The sequence below is a fragment of the Cebus imitator genome, unplaced genomic scaffold, assembly GCF_001604975.1.
Source record: "Cebus imitator isolate Cc_AM_T3 unplaced genomic scaffold, Cebus_imitator-1.0 Scaffold328, whole genome shotgun sequence".
Taxonomy (NCBI): domain Eukaryota; kingdom Metazoa; phylum Chordata; class Mammalia; order Primates; family Cebidae; genus Cebus; species Cebus imitator.
The window spans coordinates 1,794,461-1,809,530 of record NW_016107643.1 but is presented as its reverse complement, the minus strand read 5'-3'; the positions used below and the strand labels follow the sequence as shown (position 1 = coordinate 1,809,530).

Sequence of the window (15,070 nt, the reverse complement as noted above, 5' to 3'; positions counted from 1 at the left end):
ACGCGCCACCATGCCCAGCTAATATTTTGTAGTTTTAGTAGAGACGGGGTTTCACCATGTTGACCAGGATGGTCTCGATCTCTTGACCTCGTGATCCACCCGTCTCGGCCTCCCAAAGTGCTGGGATTACAGGCGTGAGCCACCGCGTGAGGCAGAACTTATATACATACGAGTGAGTACTTGAGAGGAAATTCAGCCAAGACCAAAAGAACTGCCCAGGTAGGTAGCCCAAATGGCTGACCCACGGAATCATGTGCTAAATAAATGGCTGCATTTTAAGCTACTAAAGAAACCAAAAATTGGAAAACTGGAGTGGACTATTTGTTACATAGCAAATACTAACTGATACACCCTATAAGGAACTGGTTTGCTTCCTGGGTTGAACTCCCTTTATTCCCACCTTGCCTCCTATTCAAGGAAGCCAGAGAGGCAACTCTAATTCTCACCTTCACTTGAGAGATCAGAGGAGCCCTATAATTTCAGATTCCATGCATACCTGCTGTGTGGGTACTGCCCAGTTCTGTGTCCTGCTCCTGATGCCCGCTGGAGGTCAGAGGGCTAAGGGCTGCCAGGTCAGAGGAGGACTCCACAGGGCCACCACCCGGCCTCCTTGAGATGGCTCCAGGGCTGAGCGTCTGCGGGGCTTGCTCTGAACTCTGCAAGAGGGAAAATATGAATAAGGCAGTTGCCTCTCCCAAGAGCTCGAAAAGGGCAGCTTGTGCTTGTGGGGCGTCTCCTACAGACCTCAGCCTACACCACGAAGCACAGGAGCCAGGGAGCCCTTGCTTGGGTTCTGGTAATTGCCAGACCCTCTGTCCATAGGTGTCCTTGCATTTACCTCACAGAAAACACACAGCATCCCTGGGGGACTCCCTGTCCATCTGTGTGGCCCTGCAGAAAGGTCTCCCTCTCGGCAGCCACTGGCTTTCTCTTCATGGCTGTCACCGCTAGCTGATCCCCTGCCCTGATGCTGCCTCCTCTGCCCCTCCCCTTTCCCACCTCCACATTCATCCCACCCCTACCACAGCCACTGTGTTCAGGGGATCACAGACCCCTTTCTTAGGCTTCAGGTTCATGATTTGGTGTCTCCTTGGACACCCCACTGCCCACTCATTTATCTTCAAAGAATCGGTCATCTTTCCCCCAAACTTGACCTTTTGGCAATAATGACAGCCCTGCCAATCACCCCTGCCCCCATAATCGCCTGCTCCCTCACTCTCCCTCATCTGGCCCCTCCCTGGGTTCCTCCACCCAATGCAATGTCTCATATGGAACATTGCAAAGACCTCAAAACTGTGGTCTCCAGCCAGGGGTGGTAGCTCACGCTGGTAATCCCAGCACTTTGGGAGGCCAAGGTGGGCAGATCACCTGAGGTCAGGAGTTTGAGATCAGCCTGGCTGACATGGCAAAACACCATCTCTACTAAAAATACAAAAATTAGCCAGCATCGTGGTGGGTGCCTGTAATCCTAGCTACTCGGGAGGCTGAGGCAGCAGAATCACTTGAACCCAGGAAGTGGAGGTTGCAGTGAGCCGAGATCACTCCACTGCATCATTCCAGCCTGGGCGACAGAATGAGACACTGTCTCAAAAAAAAAAACAAACCTGTCATCTCCCAGCTGGTTGGTGACAGAGGATTAGACTGCCACAGGATGAAGACCTGGTCAGCAGTCTGGAAGCTGGTCTGGGGCAGATCTCCCCTAAGGAAGCCTTGGGTTTCTGAGTAAAGATTAGGCATAATTTGTAGTGGACAGGAGAGGGTTTCTGGAGGAAGGCTCATGGGCAGAAGTGGGCAGACAGGAACACAAAAGCAGGTGGCTCAAGGTGGACTGTGAGGACAGACCTCTTCCAGGGACTCTGGCGGCTGGGTCTCCTGGACAGGCATGGGGTAGCTTGACTCCTTCTCTCTGTAGCCATTGTAGGGGATGCTGTGGGCCGCAGCAGGCGTGGAGGGTCCTGGCACCTCAGCAGAAACTGACGGTGGCTCCAGTGGAGCTGGGGGATGTTCCGGGGTCCCTGGAAGACAAAGATGCAGTGATATCAAGAAGGAATCAGGGGCTGGGTGCCATGGCTTACGCCTGTAATCCCAGCACTTTGGGAGGCCAAGGTGGGTAGATTGGGAAGTCAGGAGTTTGAGACCAGCCTGGCCAACATGGTAAAACCCCATCTCTACTAAAAATACAAAAATTAGTGGGGCATGGTTGCACGCTCCTGTAATCCAGCTACTTGGGAGGCTGAGGGAGCACTGCTTGAAGCTGGGAGGCGGAGGCTGCAATGAGCTGAGATTGCGCCACTGTACTCCAGCCTGGGCAACAGAGCAAGACTCCATCTTGGGGGTGGGGGCAGGGTGGAAAGAAGGAATCAGGAACTACAGGGAGGCTGAGGCTGCAGTCAGCCGAGATCGTGCCACTGCACTCCAGCCTGCGCGACACAGCGAGGCTCCATCTCAAAAAAAAAAAAAAAAAAAAAAAAAAAGGAATCAGAGGTATTCCTCATGATGGAAGAGGCTTGGGTGCTCTTGGGTACACCCCCTGCCCCACCCATAGTTCCAAAAGCTGTTCTGATGTGGGTCCACTCCTCAGAGTGACAAGCTTCACTGGCAAGGGGGGCAGGAGTGGGAAGGAGAGAGCAGTTGGAGGACAAGGGAGCAAGGGAGCAGGGAGACTGTGTGCGGGGGCATCATGGGTCTCTCACCACCCAGACCATGTCAGCAGTCACCCTCCTCTGTCCCCAGACATCCTGGGACCCAGTGGCTTTCTCCTCCGCATGGTTGTCATTGCTCACTGACCCCTACCCTGATATTGCCTCCTCAGCCCCTCCTCTTTGCCTCCACCACCCATCAGGCCCTTCCACAGCCATTGTATTCAGGTGATCACTATTAGTAATCTCCATACATGAAGAGACATATTTAAAAAGAAGGAGGGAAAAGGAAGGAAGAAAGAGAGAAAGGGAAGAAGAAAGGGGGGGAAGCAAGGAAGAGAAAAAGGAAAGAAAAGCAAACATGAGAGCCAGACACGGTGGCTGACACCTATGATCCCAGCACTCTTGGAGGCCGATCGCTTGAGCCCAGGAGTTCAAGACCAGCCTGGGCAACATAGTGAGACCTTGTCTCTACAAAAAAATTCTGAAAATTAGCCAGGTGTGGTGGCACATGCCTGTAGTCCCAGCTACTCTGGAGGCTGAGGTGGAAGGTCCGCTTGAGCCCAGGAAGTCAAGGTGGAAGTGAGCTATGATTGCACCACTGCTCTCCAGCCTGACAGAGCAAGACTGTGTCTCTAAAAGGGGAAAAAAAGGAGAGAGAAAGAAAAGAAAAACATGGATTTCCCACAGTTATAAATGTGACCAGGGGCTGGGTGTGGTGGCTCAGGCCTGTAACCCCAGCACTTTGGGAGGCCGAGGCAGGTGGATCACCTGAGGTCACAAGTTTAAGACTAGCCTGGCCAACATGGTGAAACCCTATCTCAACAAAAATATAAAAATTAGCTGGGCATGATGGCAGGTGCCTGTAATCCCAGTGACTCAGGAGGCTAAGGCAGGGGAATCACTTAAACTTGGGAGGCAGAGTTGTAGAGAGCTGAGATCATGCCACAGCACTCCAGCCTGGGAAACAGACCAGGACTCCATCTCCAAAAAAAAAAAAAAAAAATGCGGTCAGGGTCTTGAGGGTTACCACCAGTTTGAAATATAAACAGAACTGGCTTGATTTTTCTTCCTGTGTCTTGATCTCACTTGAGATCAGATTCCATCTCACCAAATCCCCTCCGAGCACTGAGAATGGCCGGGACACTGAGAGGAACTAAAGGAATACCTGGGCAGCTGGTAGAGGGCATAGAAGGCTCTCAGGGTAAACCAGGGGAGGGGAAGAGAAAGTGGAGAGAGGGAGGGTGAACAAGTAGGTTGGGAAGAAGAAATGAGGAGGGGTGGGAGGCAAACGCTACAGGCGTGAAAATTAGAGGAGACCCCATGTGCTGGGCATACGGGAAGTGCGAAGCCCAGGTCAGCACTCAACACGCAACTTCCCACGCTGTCACCCACTGCAGCTCCCCTTGGCAGACACTGCCATGAGCTCCATGTTACAGAGGAGAGGCCTGAGGCTCAGGGAAATTTAGGGACTTGGCCAAAGGGACACAGCTAGTAAGTGGTTCAGCTTGGATCTACACCCAGGTTTATTCGCTGCTTCAGTGTGACAAGGAGGATGAACAGAGAAAGGCAGGAGGTACAGAGAGAGGGGAAGGGAAAGCAGAGGCCGAGGAGCAGGCCAGGGTTCCAGAAGGAGAGCCAGGACAGGATGCTCACGAGGCTGGTAGCTCTGGTAGACACGGGCCACTTCATCCGCGAGATCAGACAGCTCACAGGCCCTCAGCGCCACAATGAAGGACTCCACCCAGCCGGGTCGCCGCTGAAGGGTATTGAAGAGATGCCAGAGGGTGTCCCGGTTCCCTGAGAGTGTGCAAGTGGCCCGCAGTCGATCCTGGAAGATACAGTGCCACTGTCCTGCTCAAGCCAGGCAGCCCCAGCCGCTTCCCTACACAGAATGAAGCCACAGCGGTGGGGGGCGGGGGGGCGCCAAGAAAGCCACAGGAGCAAGGTGGCCATGTGAAACTGGATCAGAGCCCAGGACAAGGTCAGGTATGGAGTGAGGAAGGGCAATTAGCAGCAATAGCTGCTAAAGAAACTGGCAGCCGCCAGAAACTAGCAGTTACTATTTCCCGAGCTTTCCGTTAAGGGCTTTGCATGCATCATCTTATTTAATGCCATTATCATCCCCACTTTACTTAGCAGAAGCAAAGTACTATAGCAAACATCTTACAACAGTGGGGCAGGAATCCAAAGCCAATTAATCTGATACAAAAGTGTTGGGTTTATATGGCCCCCAGGGCAAAAAGAAAGCTTTGGATTAGGAGAGAAGGAAAAGGTAGATAGCAAAGGTATGAAGAAGGGGTGAAAGAAGGAAAGAGAGGGGGCCAACAATAAGAAACAAGGAAGCTGAGAAGGCTGGGGAGATTCTGGGCAGATGACAGTGGCTGCAGTTTTTTTGGGGGGGGGTTCCTTTTTTTTTTTTCTTTTTTCTTTCTTAGTGCATCTATGTGGACAAGTTTCCTTTTTTTTTTTTTTTTTCATTATAGTTTTTTTTTTTGTTTTCTTTTGTTTTTTTTTTTTTTTTTTTTGTGGGTGCTTTTTGGGCCTTTTTCTTTTTTTTTTTTTTTGAGACAGAGTCCTGTTCTGTCGCTCAGGCTGGAGTGCAGTGGTGCAATCTCAGCTCGCTGCAACCTCTGCCTCCCAGGTTCAAGCACTTCTGCCTCAGCCTCCCAAGTAGCTAGAATTACAGGAGCCCACCACCACGCCCAGCTAATTTTTTTGTATTTTTGGTAGAGACGCGGTTTCGCCACATTGGCCAGGTTGGTCTTGAACTCCTGACCTCAGGTGATCCACCCGCCTCGGCCTCCCAAAGTGCTAGGATTACAGGCATGAGCCACTGCACCAGCCCTAGAGTTTTTATGTCTACCTGAATTCTCACATAAAACAAACAACCAGACAGCAGAAACAAAAACCCACAGAATCCTGCAGGAGCTAGATTTTAGAAAAAGGAAAATATTTTTTAAATAAAAAAATAGGCAGAGCACAGTGGCTCATGCCTGTAATCCCAGCAGGGAGGGGAGGCTGAGGCAGGAGGATGAGGCTGAAGGGAGGCTGAGGCAGGAGGATTGCTTGAGCCTGCAAGGCAGAGGTTGCAGTGAGCCAAGATAGTGCCACTGCACTCCAATGTGTGTGACAGAGTGAGAACCCATCTCAAAGCATGTGTGTGTGTGTGTGTGTGTGCTCGCGCACGTATACTGCTGTAGTGGCTCATACCAGTAATCCCAGCACTTTGGGAGGCCAAGGTGGGAGGATTGCTTAGGCCCAGAAGTTCGAAACCAAAGAAAAATACAAAAATTAGCTGGGTACGGTGCTGTACACCTGCAGTCCCAGCTACTTGGGAGCTGAGGTGGGAGGATCAGTTAAGCCCAGGAGTTTGAGGCTGCAGTAAGCCATGATCGCAACACCACCACACTCTAGCCTGGGCACCACAGTGAGACCCAGTCAATAAATAAACTAAACTAAACTAAAATAAAATAAAGAAAACCCACAGGCCAGGTGTGGTGGTTCATGCCTGTGTAATCCCAGCACTTTGGGAAGCCAAGGCAGGAGGATCACTTGAGCTCAGAAGCTTGACAGCCTGGGCAACATAGTGAAACCCTCTTCTTTAAAAAAAGTTAAAAATGTAAAAAACATATAGCTTTTAGGGCAAAAAAAAAATGTATATATATATATATATATAGCCTGGGCATGTTGACTCACACCGGTTATCCCAGCACTTTGGGATGCTGAGGTGGGAGAAGCTCTTGACTCCATGAGGCATAGGTTGCAATGAGTTAAAATCATGCCACTGCACTCCAGCCTGAGTGATAAAGCAAGACCCTGTCTCGAAAATAATAAAAACCAGCCTGGCTAACATGGTGAAACCCTGTCTCTACTAAAAATAAAAATACAAAAATTAGCCAGGGATGGTGGCACATGGCTGTGACCCCAGCTACTCAGGAGGCTGAGGTGCAGGAATCACTTAAACCTGGGAGGTGGAGGTTGCAGTGAGCTGAGACTGCACCATTGCACTGCGGCTGGGGCAACAGAGTGAGACTCCATCTCAAAACAATATTAAAAAAAGAAAATCAAACCCACAGAAAATATTTATATTTACTACAAAACAAGATATCCTTATAATCCCCAAAATACAAGAGGGAGGGGCAAACCCCAAACAGACCTGCATACTGATGCAATCTGTGTGGAGGATGCCGGAGACAGCAATAGGGCTCCTGAGAAACCAGAGGACAGGAGTCCCCAGAAGAGCCAACAGGTTCCCTCTGGAGCACAGGGGTCCAATCTGAGAACAGCAGCTACAATGAATGGGGAGAGATTGTGCCCGCTTCACCAGCTAGCAAGTGCCAGGGCTAGCGACCTGGCTCCAGCCTGCTCTCAAACCTGAGTCCCAGCTCCCTGCCAGGACAGGGCCCCATGACAAGGAGAATGGAATCAAAACTGAGCAGGACAAGGCCCAGCAAGAGAGATGAAGAAAACAGAAGGTTCTAAAAACATTGGGCAAGTGGACCAGAGCCAGGAAATCTCATCACAGCCAGCACCATATTTCTGAGCAGTTCACAAAAGCAACACAAGGCGGAGCTCGGTGAAGTCAGCAATGCCACCCTGAGCCACACTTCATCTAAAAGTTAGAAAAGCAGCAAGGAAAAAAAAAAAAAGCAGCAAGGACAAGGAGCAAGACACAGCAAGAGGGAGAAGGGGCCGGCTCTGGCTTGGGGGAGGAACTAGGATGGGGTTGAGCTTTGGATTCCATAGCCCTGTCCCCAGGCCAGTGTCTGGCTGTCACTTCCCTGGCTCACCTGGTCTCTTGCTGTGAGGCAGGGCAGGTAAGGCAGAATCTCTACAACATCCACATTGCAAAAATTGCTGAAATGTCTGCAGATATACTTATAGGTTTTGTCTTCAGCAAACGGCATTGCTGCTCAGATTCTGGAGAGAGGGCTCTGGCCCCATGAAGGGTGGATGGACTGACAGGAAACGAGACTGGAAGAAAACAGATCACATATTATACACGGTTGGGAGTGGGGCTGGACAAAAGGCAATTATTTCTCAACTTTTTGGAATTTTTGTTTTCTTTCATCTTTAAATCTTTTTTTTGAGACAGTGTCACCCAGGTTGGAGTGCAGTGGTGCAATCTCAGCTCAATGCAACCTTTGCTTCCTGAGTTCAATTGTGTCTCCTGCCTCGGCCTCCCAAGTAGCTGAGATTACAGGCGTGCACCACCATGCCCATCTAATTTTTGTATTTTTAGTAGAGATGTGGGTTTACCATGTTGGCTAGGCTGGTCACAAACTCCTGACCTCAAGTGATCTACCCACCTCGGTCTCCCAAGATTTGAGATTACAGGTGTGAACCACCGCGCCCACCTTTTTTTTTGTTGCTGTTGTTAAGAGATAGGGTCTCACTCTGTTACCTTGGTTGGGTGCAGTGGTGCAATCATAGCTCAGTGCAGCCTCAAACTCCTGCGTTCAAGCAATCTTGCCACCTCAGCGTCCTAGGTAGCTGGAACTACAGACTTGTGCCACTGCGCCCAGCTAATTTTTAAAATTTTTCTAGAGACAGGGTCTTGTGATGTTGCCCAGTCTGGTCTCAAGCCCCTGGCCTCAAGTGATCCTCCTGCCTCAGCCTGTCAAGTAGCTTGGATTGTAAGTGCCAGCCACTGTGCTCAGCCATCTTTAGTTTCTTCAAACATCCTATTTATTACTGCCTGGGTCTCTCCAAGTTTCCTGCAGAATTTGCTAAAAATGAATTGATAACCAGCAGCTACTAGAGAAGCTAGGGCAGAAGGATCTCTTGAGCCCAGGTGTTTGAGGCCAGCCTGGGCAACACAGCGAGACCCCATCTCTAAAAAAATAAAAATAAAAATAATTGATGGCCAAAAAGAATCAGATCCAGAATACCTAGGGCCCATTTCTGTCCTGTAGGTTGGTCAGCATTGGGGGAGGTCTGCGTGTACTCCTAGCACATGTGGTGGAAGGATCTGTATGTAACCATAGTTTAGGTGCCTATGAAATGTCCTGGCTCTCCTCCTGGCTCTAAAGGCCCTCAAGCTGATAAGCAAGAGGGCTGTACCTAAAAGTGCTGCTGCTTTGGGACATACTGAAAAAATTAAAAGTGAAGCCCAATATGATAATAATAGGATCATCCTACTTTAAAGAAGAAAAGTTTTTTTGGAGACAGAGTCTCTGTCATCCGGGCTGGAGTACAGTGGTGTGATCTAGGCTCATTGCAGCCTCCACCTCCCAGGTTCAAGCAATTTTCCTGCCGCAGCCTCCCAAGTAGCTGGGATTACAGGAGCCCACCATCATACCTGGCTAACTTTTTTGTTTGTTGTTGTGAGCCACCGTGCCTGGCCAACTTTTGTATTTTTTAGTAGAGACAGGGTTTCACTATGTTTTCCAGATTGGTCTCGAACTCCTGACCTCAAGTGATCCGCTTGCCTTGGCCTCCCAAAGTGCTGGGATTACAGGTGTGAGCCACTGTGGCCGGCCTAAGTTTAAAATTTTTAAGTGCCAGCCGGGTGCGGTGGCTCACACCTGTAATCCTAGCACTTTGGGAGGCCAAGGCAGATGGATCACCTGAGGTCAGGAGTTTGAGACCAGCCTGGCCAACATGGAGAAACCCCATCTCTACTAAAAATACAAAAAAATAAGCTGGGCATTGTGGCAGTCGCTTGCAATCCCAGCTACTCAGGAGGCTGAGGCTAGAAAATCACTTAAACCCGAGTCGGAGGTTGCAGTGAACCAAGATCAGGCCATTGCACTTCAGCCTGGGCAACAGAATGGGGCTCTGTCTAAAAAAAAAAAAAAAAAAAAAAAAAAATTAAGTGCCTCAAATATAAGCAATTGCTAACAGTTGTTTATGTAGGAGTTACCACAATTTGCAATTATAGATGTTTTTGCTTGTTTCTTTTTTGCCTCCCCCATCAGGGAGTGCTGCAGGGAATAAAAGAGACAAGGTCTGTGCCGCATCCAATTTATATTCTACTGGTGTGGGACAAATAGCAGATCAGTAAATTCTTACCCAAATAAGAATTCCAGATGGCAATAAAGGTTCTAAAGAAAATAAAGCAGGTAAAGAGACACAGCCCCTGGAGACAGGCATGGTACTTGAACTAGGGGGGTCAAAGAAGCCTTTCTGAACTAGTGTTAAGAACACAGTTGAGCCGTTCTCAGGCTCTGAGAAGATTTGTGTTTTGGGCAGAGGGCATGGTAAATGCAAAAGTCCTAAAATGGGATGAGCTTGGCATATTTGAAGAATAGAAAGCAGGTCAGTGTGGTCAAGGTTAAGAAAGCTAGGGAGAGGGGCAGAGATGAAGGTCAAGGAGGTGAAAGGGACCACTCATGTAGGGTGTGGTAGGAAAGGACTCTGGGTTTTAGTTGGAGTGAAACAGGGACCCACTGGAAGGTTCTGGCAGGAAAAGAGGAGGATGTGATTTACATTAAAGATTTCTCTGACAATTGTGAGGACTTTGGAGGGGCCAGGATGAAAACTGGGAGACCAGTCAGGAGGCCACAGCCCAGGAGACTGGATGATTATGGCCAGGATGGGAACCATAGAATTGGCAGGAGGCAGCCAGATTCCTGGTGTTTTGAGGGTGTAGGAGATAAGGGAGAGAAAAGAATCAAGGATGACTCCTTAGGCACTGGGCGGATGGCAGGTGCCCTTTTACCACACCAGAGAAGCCAGGGGAGGAGGAGTGGCTCAGAAGGAACTCCAGAACTCAGTTCTGAACAAGTGAAACTTGAGCTATTGGATTCCTAGTGGGCTGTCAGGCAGGGAAGGAGGCAGAAGAGGACCAAGCAGGCATCAGGCAAGCATGAGACCTCTAGGAGGCAGTGCTGCAGAGCAGACAGCACCTAAAAGCTGCTGGGCCACCAAACCCTCCTCACAGGGGAAACAGTCTTGTCACTGGCCTCAGAGTCTAACATGCACCACTTGCTTTGCCAACCAACAGGCGCTGCTGCATTCCTTGTGGGCCAAGTGCAAATGACAGTTAAGGAGGGTCAGGAAGGTGAAGTAGGGGTCCTCTGAGCCTTCAAGAAATGAGCAAAGTGCTGGGCGTGGTGGCTCATGCCTGTAATTCCAGCACTTTGGGAGGCTGAGGCAGGAGAATCACTTGAACCCGGGAAGCGGAGGTTGCGGTGAGCCAAGATCATGCACTGCACTCCAGCTGGGGACAGAGTGAGACTCCGTCTCAAAAAAAAAAAAAAATGAGCAAAAACCAACTCTGTGGCAGTTAATAGACCACTTTCTCGGCCAGGCATGGTGGCTCATGCCTGTAATCCCAGCACTTTGGGAGGCCAAGGCAGGCAGATCACCTGAGGTGAGGAGTTCGAGACCAGCCTGGCCAACATGGTGAAACTCTGTCTTTACTAAAAATACAAAAATTAGCCAGGCATGGCATCAGACACTTGTAATCCCAGCTACTTGGGAGGCTGAGGCATGAGAATCTCTAGAACCCAGGAGGCAGAGGTTGCAGTGAGCTGAGATCAGGCTACTACACTACAGCCTGGGCCACAGAGTGAGATTCCATTTCAAAAAAAAGAAACAAAACCATTTCTCCTTCCTTTCTCACGGCATCAGCCAGGTACCAGGAGATAATCAGATGAGGCACTCTAGCCTCAACCCCTACAACACACATGGTGGGGAGGGGATGATGTAGCCCAATCAAAAGGAAAGGAAGCCCACGTCTGTTCACACTTATTGAGGGCCAACTGTAGACAACCACATCCTAAGGTTCTCTTAGTTAATCCTTCCCCAATCCCGTGACAGGCGAAGTGATGCCAAGGTGCACAGCTGGCCAGAGGCTAGCACAGGATTTGAACCCAGAATCTGCTACCTCACTGCAGCTGGTCATACACCTTGCAGGGTACAGGGACCCCTGCAGCAAGTGAGACCCACACAGCCACCTGCCTTCAAGCCCAAAGAGGGCCCAAGGTCACTTGTGGGAGAGGCGGAGGGTGCACTAGGGAGGAAGCAACATTTAGTCCAGACATTAACCCTGCCCTCACATTGCGTCCACAGGTCCCAAGTCGTTGGCTGTCCTCCTAGATAGTTTTGAGGCTTCACGACTTGCATACAGAGAATGCCTTCTTCGTTGTTTTGGTTTGTTTCATTGTTTTCCTGGCACCTCTTTCCAATCTGAGAAGGAAGGAAGTGACAGAGTGTTCTCGATGCAGCAAAGTTTCCGACCTGAGTGTCCAGAGGCTGAGTGCGTCCCGGAAATAAATACCCACCCTCCCCAAAGGGACAGGCCTGACAGCCTCGGATCGGATTCCTGGGCGAGACCAAGGTGCGCGGAGCGCGGGGAAGCTGTTCTGAGCTGGTATCGCCGCCGAGAACTGTCCACACCCAGGGGAGGGCGGCAGTACTCGAGTTCAAGGCGCGGCCAGTCGAGGCTCGGCCTCACCTTAGAGTCACCCTGGGCCTGTGGGTAGCAGGAGGTCAGCGGCCGCTGCCCGTCCACTTCCGGCCCTACTTTTCCCCCAGACAGAGCAGACGCCCAGCGCCACCTACCCCTTTTCCCCGGTGCTGGATGCGGCGCCTGGAGCCCTCAGTGTTCCCGAACCCCGTGTGCCTCAGGGCCGGCTCTTCCCGAGCCCCGCGCGCCCCAGACCCAGGGCGCCCCGGCGGACTCGGTCCTTCCGCTGCAGCCACCTTCCCTAAAGGCATCCGTGTGTACTGAGCATAGAGGACCAAGCGCCCCAGCGGCGATCTTACCTCGGGTACCCCCGGCCCTGCGACCTGGCGACCGCCGCCCGGGGCCTACGACCCTCCCCGCAGAGGCGGCGGGGCGGGCAGGGCGCGCGACCATTGGCCACCTGGAGGGGCGGGGCTTCCCGGCCGCGCGTGATTGGCTGGCGGCTCAGGGGCGGAGCGGCCGAGGAAGGCACTGGGCCTTGGTTGGCGGGTCGGGACACGCTAGACTAGGCTCGGAGAACCGACCTGATTTCCTGCTGGGGGCGCGGGAGAGCGGATTGTTTTCTTCCCTTGTTCGTCTCGAGCAACTTCTAGGGGAAGTCCAGTGTCCGGCCAGACATCAGGCAGGCGGCCGGCCTCGGAGTCATTGGCGGGCTGAGAATTACATCCCCACGCTTCCCAAGTGAAACAGCCCCTCCTCCCGCTGGGAGCTTTGGGGGGCGAGGATCTTCGTGTCGTTCTCTCCTGCATCCTCATGGCCTGGCATACAGTTAGTGTCCAACAAAGGTTGGATGACGCTGAAGTCACAGGGGCAAGGATGCCTAGCCAAGAGACGCGCACGCTGGGCCTGTGGGAACGGGAGCGGGCGAGGGAATGCAGGGTGGGTAGGCGCCAGGCAGGCACTCGCCAAATTGGCTGGCTGGCAGGCTGGGTGTGGGTTAAGTGCTGCGTGGGAGAGGCCTCTTCCGCCCGGTAGGGGGCGGGTACCTCCCGCAGTTCCTGCCTTCTGCCTCGCCCTTCCCCTGCTGGAGCAGAGGCCAGCACTTATTGACCACCTACTGTCTTCCTGGCACAAGGCTTAAAGCCTTATTCTTTAGAGTTCATTAAATACTATCACGATAATCAGGTAGAGTGGGTTTATTCTTCCTGTTTTAAAGAGAGTTTAAGAGATTTGGAAAAATGACAGTCGTTACTAAAGTTAAACGTATGCTAATCCTGACCCAGCAATTTCGCCCCGAGTATATATCTACCTAGAAACATACACCTAGGTAATGTTTGTACTGACTTATTGATGATAGGCAAAATCTGAAAACGCAAATGGTCATCAGCAGGAAAACAGAAAGACAAACTATGGTGTAATCACATCGTGGAATAGTATACGGCAGTGAAAACGAACAAACTATTGACACACAGACATAGGAGGATCTTCCCACAGATGAATGGGCACCAGCAACTAAACAGTGCTTGGTGAATGGAACCAAACACTAAAGAGCACATTCTGTCTGCTTCCAGTCATAATAAGGTTCAAAAACAGACAAAACTAATCTACTAAGTAGAAATTAAATACTGGTAATTTCTGGGGGATGTCGATTGGGGGAGGGGAGGGATGCATACCTTCTAAGGGAGTAGAAATATTCTAAATCTTGATGTGAGTGGTGGGTACCAGAGCTAAAGCATATGTAAAAATGCATTAGCTGTACACTGAAGGTCATGTGTTACTACATACCGCAATTTTAAAAAAGAAGACTTACAGATGCCTAAGTACAGGCTTGACTCCAAAGCCAGTGTTTTGAGGCGGAGTATCACTCTTGTCACCGAGGCTGGAGTGTAATGGCACAATCTCTGCTCACTGCAAACTCTACTTCCTGGGTTTAAGCAATTCTCCTGCCTCAGCCTCCTGAGTAGCTGAGATTACAGGCCCATGCCACCACCCCCGGCTAATTTTTGTATTTTTAGTAGAGGGGTTTTTCTCCATGTTGGCCAGGCTGGTCTTGAACTCCCGACCTCAGGTGATCCACCTGCCTCGGCTTCCCAAAGTGCTGGGATTACAGGCATGAGCCACCAGGCCCGGCCTCAGGTGAGGTTTTTATTACTGTACTTTATAGCCCTGTGGATATTTCACAACCTTCAGCATTTACAAAGTGTGCTTAATCACATCTGAACTGTAATAAAACCAGCTCTGCCTAGTTTAGCCAAGAGGGCATAAGTGTTGATTAGTTCAAGAATCAATCTTGCCTGCTGCCCACTGTGCTCTAGCAGCTTCATATCTAATTATTTGAGGAAGAACATTGAAAGTGTGGGGGCGGGCTTCCAAATGTGGCTATCACTCCTTTCTTTGCTGAACCTCAAAGGGCATTAAAACAATCCCACTGCCTGACTAGGTGGTTCCCTGTCACCTGTCAACAGCATTTTTTTTTTTTTGAGATGGAGTCTTGCTCTGTTGCCCAGGCTGTAGTACAGTGGCACGATCTCGGCTCACAGCATCCTCCGTCACCCGGGTTCAAGCCATTCCCTTGCCTCAGCCTCCTGAGTAGCTGGGACTACAGGTGTGCACCACCATGCCCGGCTAATTTTTTTGTATTTTAGTAGAGACGGGGTTTCACCATATTGGCCAGGATGGTCTCGATCTCCTGACCTCATGATCTGCCCACCTCAGCCTCCTAAAGTGCTGGGATTACAGGCGTGCACCACTATACCAGGCCCTCAACAGCTTTTATAAAAATTTAGACAAAGAACACAACAACATGCTTATAGTATTCCTATCAAAAGCTCATGATCTGAAACAACTCATAGGGAAACAGTAAGCAAACCCCAAATGAGGGACATTTGACAGCTGTCCTGTCCAATACAGTGGCTACTAGCCACATGTAGCTATTTCAGTTAAAATTAAATAATATGTGCCGGGCGCGGTGGCTCAAGCCTGTAATCCCAGCACTTTGGGAGGCCGAGGCGGGTGGATCACGAGGTCAAGAGATCAAGACCATCCTGGTCAACATGGTGAAACCCCGTCTCTA

The 15,070-nt window shown here is 50.6% G+C and overlaps 1 protein-coding gene across 6 annotated transcripts in view; it reads right to left on the bottom strand.

The window, feature by feature from the left end:
* Window positions 1-12,968, bottom strand: part of MAVS (mitochondrial antiviral signaling protein) — a 17,776-nt gene extending 4,808 nt beyond the window's left edge. The window contains exons 1-6 of one of the 6 annotated variants that reach the window (XM_017504836.2): window positions 12,357-12,966; window positions 11,648-11,777; window positions 7,433-7,616; window positions 4,296-4,470; window positions 1,843-2,015; window positions 497-656 (exon numbers count right to left, since the gene is read on the bottom strand). In XM_017504836.2, coding sequence (XP_017360325.1) covers window positions 497-656; window positions 1,843-2,015; window positions 4,296-4,470; window positions 7,433-7,549 — 625 coding nt within the window. In that variant the 5' untranslated portion in view covers window positions 7,550-7,616; window positions 11,648-11,777; window positions 12,357-12,966. The other 5 variants (XM_017504837.2, XM_017504835.2, XM_017504838.2 and 2 more) reach the window with 5 other exon arrangements.
* Window positions 12,969-15,070: the final 2,102 nt, after the last annotated feature.